Source organism: Poecilia latipinna, unplaced genomic scaffold, assembly GCF_001443285.1.
Source record: "Poecilia latipinna isolate Pla-1442-1.1 unplaced genomic scaffold, P_latipinna-1.0 Scaffold2186, whole genome shotgun sequence".
In the NCBI taxonomy this organism is placed as follows: domain Eukaryota; kingdom Metazoa; phylum Chordata; class Actinopteri; order Cyprinodontiformes; family Poeciliidae; genus Poecilia; species Poecilia latipinna.
Genome location: NW_015114802.1, coordinates 8,285 through 16,189, shown reverse-complemented (window position 1 = coordinate 16,189; position 7,905 = coordinate 8,285). Strand labels below are relative to the sequence as shown.

Here is a 7,905-nt window from a genome sequence, read left to right as displayed (position 1 = left end):
ATATATGAATGTATAACTGAGGTTTTCAAGAAAATGGCAGCTTATGAACTATTCAATAAGATCAATCAACTTTAGATTAACTCATTAATCGATAACTTCCCTAGTTTCTGTGCTAACGGCTGCTAGCTCTTTGTTCTGCTGCCGCTGTGCCTCTGAGCAACATGCTCCTGTTTTCAGATCAGTGACTTCAGCCAGAGGAGGGCACTGTGGAGCTCCTCCAGCGAAGACAAGGAAGTCAGCAAAGAAGAAGAGGAGAAGCCGGAGCCTGAGCAGGAGCTGGAGGTGCAGCAAGCTTTGCATCTGCTGCAGGCCGGCTGGGTTCCTGCAGAAAGCCTCAGATTGATCTCTGAAATTTTCTAGAAAAAAAAACACTTCTGAGTTTGAAAAGTTGAAGATTTGCAAGAAAAAAATAAAAAATTGTGAGATTATTCCCAGGAATTTTCTAGAAAAAAATTTGGAAGTTTGAGCTCCAGAAGTTGAAAATTTTTAACTTTTGAAACTCAGAAAATGTCAGAAAGTTTCCAAGTTTTTTTTTTCTAGAAAATTTCAGAGATTATTTTGAAAATGTCAAAGTTTCAAAAAAGAATTTGGGGGCTTAGACATTTTCATGTTTTTCTTGAAATTTCTGTGATTAATCTCAAAATTTCAGAGTTTTTTGTCACAAAGATTTCACGTTTGGGTTTAGAAATGTAATTAGTCTTTCTAAAGTTTCCTGAGGTCAATCTGAACATGCCTGTGTTTTCTGGCGGAAGCTTTTCTCCTTTTGCTCCGTCTGTAACGGCCCTGATACGGCGGGTAGCTCCGTTTTCTGACGCTGCCTCTGTGTCTCCGGTCAGGTGCTGGTTAACCTGGAGGACGGTCTGGGCGTCTCTCTGGTCAACAAGCTTCCTGAGGAGCTCATTTTCGCGACGCTCTCTGGTGTGAACGTTCACTTCACGCACACAGCAGCCACCGAAGTCCTGGAGCTGAGCATCCAGAACATCCAGGTAACCATAATAAACTGTTATATTCAACTCCAATTCAAGTGTATTTTTTGGAAATTGAGTTTTAAAAAATTGGGGATCATTTTACTGAAAAACAAATTAAAGCCCCCAAAATATGTGCTTTTTTTTTTTTTTTTTTGCATTATTGGAGCTCCGTACAATGTCTCTCTGGTGAAGGTTTCTGGTCACCGACGTGGGGATGAACTCAAATCCTTTTATCAGCTTCTAGCCAAGAGTTTGACGTTTCCATGGAAACCAAATCTGCCTAGATGTTTAACTGAAGGGAGGGGCAGAAATGGAGGTTAAAAAGAAAAATAAAGTTAAAATTTGCCCCAGGCACCGGGAGCGTGGGGTTTAATAAGTTTAAATAATGTTAGTTTTGACGCAGGCAGGCGTATTAACCGTCTCTGTGTTGCCGTCAGGTGGACAACCAGTTGCTCGGCACCACCCAGCCAGTGATGCTGTGCGTCTCTCCCAGTACGGCCGACGACGGCGCCATCGAAGACGGCCCCGCCCTGCAGGTCAACTCGGTCAAAGTCCCCAGCAGCCTCATGCTCACCGAGCTCTTCAAGGTGGGATTACGTTCATTTCCTGTACGATCCGCTCACACTGGCTCACATCTATACACACACCCGCTAACATCCGGGTCGGTGTTTCTTTGGTCCTCTGGTGCATCTGCAGAGAAAAGATCCTTCTAACATCAGGATGTGAGAAACTGAGCTGAACATCAGGGCAGTTCAGGCTGACATGTTGATTATTTCACTATTTGCTGATTAATAACTGGAGAGAAAAATGTGTTAAAAAGAGATTTTGAGGTTTATTGTAATATTGTGTCGTATCATTGTGATAATGATGAGGATTATTATATAAAAAACAGTTTCTTATTTTTTAAGCCACAAACACAAAGATTGTTCTTGGAAATTATTTCATTTGTCTTCTGCAGGACGCCACTAAACTGCACACAGTAAATGCATTTAATCATATTTTCTAATTTACTGACATCGTGGAACTGAGAAAATATATTTTTAAAAAAGCGTTTTTGATAATTTTACCAATTTAGTTTTTATTTACCACCAATAACTGGAATTTATCATGACGATAAATGATACGATAGACGCCCTCTCATATTGGTGTGGATTATAGAAAAGCTAATGAATTTATCAGCTTTAAATCATTATTATTATGTTGCATCTTTATTTTCCTCTGAAAGCAAAAGCGTTCATATAAATAAATTTATTATTATTGTTGTTTTTCTCTCATTTATCTAAATTTCCTTACAAAAATAAAGAAAAAAAACATTTTAAACATTTGAAAAATGTAGTTTGTTTCCAGCAACAATATGGACAAAACAAAAACTGAAAACTGAAAATGAATGTTCCTCTGATGTTACAAGTTCAAAAAGTGGTAAAAAAAAAAAAAAATTACAAAAACCTCCCATTGCCAAAGTAATCTAAGCCTTTCCAAATATTAAAAATAATTACTGATGTTGGTTCTAAACTAATAAAAGTAAATTGATGGAACTTCTGAGTAACAAAAACACAAACAGTCTCCACGTAGACGTCAGACCCAGGATGAACTTTGACCTGTGTCTGTGTGAAAGCGGCTCTGTTCGGCTGCAGCGTCGGCTGGTTTCTGTGCTGATTTAAGCTCCATGTGTCGGCAGCACCTGATGGTGACGGCGCGGCGCTTCACGGTCATCATCGACGAGAAGCTGCTGCTCAAGCTGCTCAGCTTCTTCGGCTACGGGAAGGCCGAAGCCGGTGGGTGTCCCGCCTCTCACTGCTCACACGTCGCTCTACGCCAGCAGGCTGTCTGTGAAAATAACTGAATGCCGAAACGCAGGGCTGGAGAACCTGGATGAGAACCTGCATGAGCGGCCCAGCGAAGACAGCGGGCCCCAGAAGCGGTACTACTTTGAGAACCTGAAGATCAGCCTGCCTCAGATCAAACTGAGCGTCCTGCCGTCCCACAAGCTGCCGCCGGACCTGAAGGTAACGCCGGTCCGCTTTCTCACCGTGAGGATTTCAGGCCCGGACGGATCAGAAACATCTGGAAGAATTTGGAGTGTGAAAATTAAAATGTTGTGTCAAGAGGAAAACTTGCTTCCAGATTTTGGATCTTAAAATATTATTTGAAAGATAAAAACATTAAGTTATGGTCAATTTAAGGTTTACTTATATTGATTTATTTTTATATTTGGTTTGCAAAATTACAACATAACTTTTTTTATTAATCATGTTCAGGACGTTCTTAAAATGTCTTAATTTAAGAAAATGTAAATAAGCCTTGAGCTCTTAAGTTTAATCTCATCTATCTGGTTTCTTTTTCTTCTGAGATTTTTCTGTCAGGCAAAAGTTTGAGTCAAACTCGTACATCTTCGTTGGTTCTGTGACCGTGGAGGCTACCGCTAACTAGCGGCTAATGTGCTGTAGCTTGCCAGCTAGCTTTTTTGTTTCTGTCATGGATAAATTCATATTTATATGTATAAAATATTCTTTTAACTTCTCCTTCCAGGTTGGAACCAAAGAATCTGAGTATAATTTCAGTTTTAAAGTGGTTCTGATAGCAGCCGGCGGTTCTGATGTCGGGTTTTTCCTGCCAGGTTCTTAAAGGCTCTCTGGGCTTCCCTCTGATCCGCTTCGAGGATGCGGTCATCAACATGTACCCGTTTACCAGAGTCCACCCCTATGAGACGCAGGAGATCATCATCAACGACATCCTCAAGCACTTCCGAGAGGTCAGAGTTCACACATCCAGGCTGGTCTGTCCGAACGCCCCGGTTCTGGTTCCTCACGCCGCGGTCTCTCCCCTGCAGGAGCTGATGAGCCAGGCGGCGCAGATCCTGGGCTCCGTGGACTTCTTGGGGAACCCGATGGGCCTCCTGAACGACGTCTCCGAGGGAATGACCAAGCTCATCAAGCACGGCAACGTGCACGGCATGCTGCTCAACGTCACGCACGGCGTCTCCAACTCCGCCGCCAAGGTACCGCGTCTCCGGACCCGGTCACTGCAGACCACCCGCTTCTCTGACAACAAGCCCGTTTATGGATGACAGTTTTATTACGACTGTTTTTATGGTGAAGATCACAAAAGGAAAAAAAACATATATATACTTCAAGTAAATAACCGCAGCGTGTTTTTACAAAGAATTTTCTATATACTTGCATAAAATATTTAATTTCAAAATGTCAAAAATCACATAGTTTTTTTTACAAGTGTGTGTATTAATAACATTTTTATGCAGCTTGTTACATAGAAACTAAATAAAAGGAAAATATGACAAATAGTAATGGCAGAGAATTTGAACAACTGAAATAAAATTTGACTTTAATCTCAGAATTCAGACTTTTGGAAAGTCAAAATTCTGAAAAAAATTAAATATTCTAAGTAAAAAGGAAAAAAATCAGAGAAAAAGTCAAAATTCTTTGACAAAAACTCAAAATAAAATTTTAATGTCAAAATTCAAAAAATTTTGAAATTAAATTTTAACTTTTTCCTGAGAATTTGCTCATCCAGCCCCTATCCTCCATTCTTACTAATTTTTCTATTCTACTACTTATTCACCAGTTAAATAAATGTATTTTTAAAACTAAACAGAATAATAATAGCTACTGCAGGGTGTGCAGAGCAAACAACGAACAGAGACCGTTGTCCTGTCGTTCAGGGTAAAGAACCATTCAAAAGAATCGGATCGTTACCCGGATCAAACTGGGCCGGATCGTCATGTCTGTCTTCCCCGTCAGTTTGCAGGCACGCTGTCGGACGGTCTGGGGAAGACCATGGACAACCGGCACCAGAGCGAGCGGGAGTACATCCGGTACTGCGGCGCCACCAGCGGGGAGCATCTGGTGGCTGGGATCCACGGCCTCGCTCACGGTGAGCCAGCGAACGCTGAGTCACAGCAACATGGCCGCTCCGCCGGTTCATGACTGTGAATCGCCTCCGACCTGCAGGAATCATCGGTGGCATGACGAGCATCATCACCTCCACCGTGGAGGGCGTGAAGACGGAGGGCGGCGTCAGCGGCTTCTTCTCCGGACTCGGTAAAGGTCTGGTGGGAACTGTCACCAAGCCCGTCGCCGGGGCGTTGGACTTCGCCTCGGAGACGGCCCAGACGGTGCGGGACATCGCCAGCCTCAGCAGCCACAGGTGGGGTTCCTGAGAGACGGGACGCAGCAGGTGGAACCAGAACCACAAGTCCACAAACACACTGCAAAGACAGAACCTCCTACCAAGTATTTCTGGTCCAGTTTCTAGGACAGATACCTTGGAAAAAGGCCAAAGTAACTTCTCAGCAAGATATACGAGCTTATTTTAACTAAATAATTCGGACATTAAAGTCCAAATTCTGACAAAGTACTAATTAAATAATCTGCCAGTGGAACTAATACTTTTTAAATGAATATTAAGAAATTATCGACATAAAACCAGCCCTTATTCCTTCCTGAGAAGTTATTTTATCTACCCTGGAAACTAGACCAACATTTGAAGTGAACAGACAGTTACCTAGCAACGCTGTTGCTAGGTAACCAAAGAGTGAGTGAGTTGGTTCCACCACGCTAGCTTAGCTAGCTGAGAGGTTGAGCTGCTAAAGTCTTCCCTCTGCCTACATCTCCCAGAATGCTGTGTGGTTCAGTTAATATTTTATATATTGATATTGCTGACATGCGAGTCCTGGTATGCATTATGATTGACACCAGCCCTACTTCCTGTTTGTCTGACTGTGACTTCCTGTCCAGGCTCCCGGTACAGCGCGTCAGGAAGCCGCGCTGCTGTAAGGGCCCTCAGGGCCTGCTGCTGCGGTTCTCAGCCACTCAGGCCGAAGGTCAGGAGCAGCTCTTCCGCCTCACCGACAACATCCACTCCGAGTTGTAAGTTTTCCCGTCTGCAGCCCAAACGGAGCCGGATCGCTCCGGCTTCTGTCACGTTTCCAACCCACTTCCTGGTTCTGGTCCGGCAGCTTAATGGCGGTGGAGCCGATCGATACCTACAGCGTCCTCATCTCCTCCAAAGTGGTTTACTTCCTGAAGCCGGGCGACAGCGTGGACCGCGAGGGCATCGTCCTGGAGGTCAAATACGACGACCTCTTCCACTGCCTGGTCTCCAGGGAGTATGGGAAAGTTTACGTCCAGCTCACCAAGAAGGCGGAGAACTCCACCAGCGGAGTGGCCATTCCCGGACCCTCGCAACAGAGACCCATGGTGAGACCAGAACCAGAACCGCAGAGAAAACAAACCTCTAAAAAACACTTTAATGAAACGGGTCAGAGGTCCAGAGATCAGATCAGAACTTATTTTACATTAAAACCTGGATAATTAGCCACAGGAAACAAAAATACATTTAAGATCCATAAACTCTGACAACCTGAAGAAGATTCTCTACACTGCAAAAACACAAAATCTAACCAAGTGTGTTTGGTTTAGTTTACACTACAAATATCCCAGTACACTTAAAATAAAACTTACTGGTAACTTCTGGCAGGAGCTTGTTTTAATTCAATATTTCCTTAATATTAATAAAAGTTTAGCTTCACTGGCAGATAATTTAACTTATAATATGGAAAAATGTCTGGTTATAAATGAAATGTTCGACAGCGTATGAGCTCTGCTGGAGATGGAAACAAAGGGGAGTAAATTTCAAACGTTGAAAATTTGTAACAAAAATAATATATTGAAATTTTTGAGCTGCAAAAGTTGAACATTTTTACTTTTTCAATGGAACATTTTCAATTTTTGTTCTAGAAATAAAATTTCTGATTATTTTTCTAGAAAATCTTTGACATTTCAAGCTTTGAAAATGTTTCTGAGATTTTTTGGCAGATATTTACTCCACCGTAAAATAATCTCTTAATTTTTACTTAAATTAGTTTCAAAAAGTCAAAATTGGCAAGAAAAAATTCAGAAATTGTGAGATTAATCTCAGAAATGTTTTAGAAAAAAAAAACTTGGAAATTTGTGAATTTCAATGTTTTAATTTTGAAAATTTTCACTCTTTTTCTAGAAAAGTTTGATCTCAAGATTTCTGAGTTTTTTCTAGCAAATGTATGACTTTTCAAACTCTGAAAATGTAAGTTTAATTCCCAAAATGTCAATTTTCACACTCAGAAATGTCTTTTAAGGAATTATTTACCTAAAAGTTAGTTTTATTTGAAGATATTTCCAGTAGAATCTGCTTGGCAGGATAGTAAAGTCAGAAACAGTCATTCTACTCAGGATGTAGTTTTTGCAGAGTGTGACGCGTTGGGAGGCCCTGCAGCCCGTAACGCTGCCGCTGTCGTCCGCAGGTCCAAGTGAAGAACGAGACCCTCGCCTATAAGATCTCCCAGCAGATCAACTACGCCAAGAGCCTGTACTACGAGCAGCAGCTGATGCTGCCGGCCGACGACAACGAAGACTTCCTGCTGCTCGAATTCTGACGTTTTCCTCCCAAGTTCTGAAGCGACTCGGCGGAAGGAGAAACATGCAACACTCTAACGAACACTGAGACTCCTGAACTCTAAAACTGACAAAACCACTATTTGTTCTGGACGTTCACCGACACACAGAACTGTGAATATGTCTAGAAGAACCATAAACTCTGTAAATATTTATATATGTTGTAATAATAAAGATAGGATATTAACAAGAAGCCGAGCGTCTAAACTCTAACAGTCTGCCTTTAGGTGTGTGTTTGTATATAAGAGTCTATTAGAGAACATGAAACTATAGATCTGCGTAGGTTTTGAACCTTTCATCAGCGAGTCGCTTTCTGCAGGAGCCGCCTGAATCAGACGGCAGGAAGTCCCAGAAGGAGCGGCTCCAGGTCGGGGAGCGGCGCGGCTCCAGGTCGGGGAGCCGCGCGGCTCCAGGTCAGGGAGCGGCGCGGCTCCAGGTCAGGGAGCGGCGCGGCTCCAGGTCAGGGAGCGGCGCGGCTCGCTGTGTTT

General features: G+C 42.7%; 1 protein-coding gene across 4 annotated transcripts in view; it reads left to right on the top strand.

The window, feature by feature from the left end:
* The window catches only part of vps13d (vacuolar protein sorting 13 homolog D), a 69,373-nt gene extending 61,743 nt beyond the window's left edge, over positions 1–7,630 (top strand). For all 4 annotated transcript variants that reach the window (XM_015017775.1, XM_015017776.1, XM_015017777.1 and 1 more), the window contains 12 exons: positions 178–282; positions 837–986; positions 1,406–1,555; positions 2,647–2,743; positions 2,826–2,974; positions 3,586–3,720; positions 3,799–3,966; positions 4,727–4,859; positions 4,937–5,132; positions 5,723–5,854; positions 5,944–6,184; positions 7,267–7,630. In XM_015017775.1, the coding sequence (XP_014873261.1) occupies positions 178–282; positions 837–986; positions 1,406–1,555; positions 2,647–2,743; positions 2,826–2,974; positions 3,586–3,720; positions 3,799–3,966; positions 4,727–4,859; positions 4,937–5,132; positions 5,723–5,854; positions 5,944–6,184; positions 7,267–7,398 (1,788 nt within the window). In that variant the 3' untranslated portion in view covers positions 7,399–7,630. The remainder of the gene's footprint in view (positions 1–177; positions 283–836; positions 987–1,405; positions 1,556–2,646; positions 2,744–2,825; positions 2,975–3,585; positions 3,721–3,798; positions 3,967–4,726; positions 4,860–4,936; positions 5,133–5,722; positions 5,855–5,943; positions 6,185–7,266) is intronic.
* The last annotated feature ends 275 nt before the right edge of the window (positions 7,631–7,905 follow it).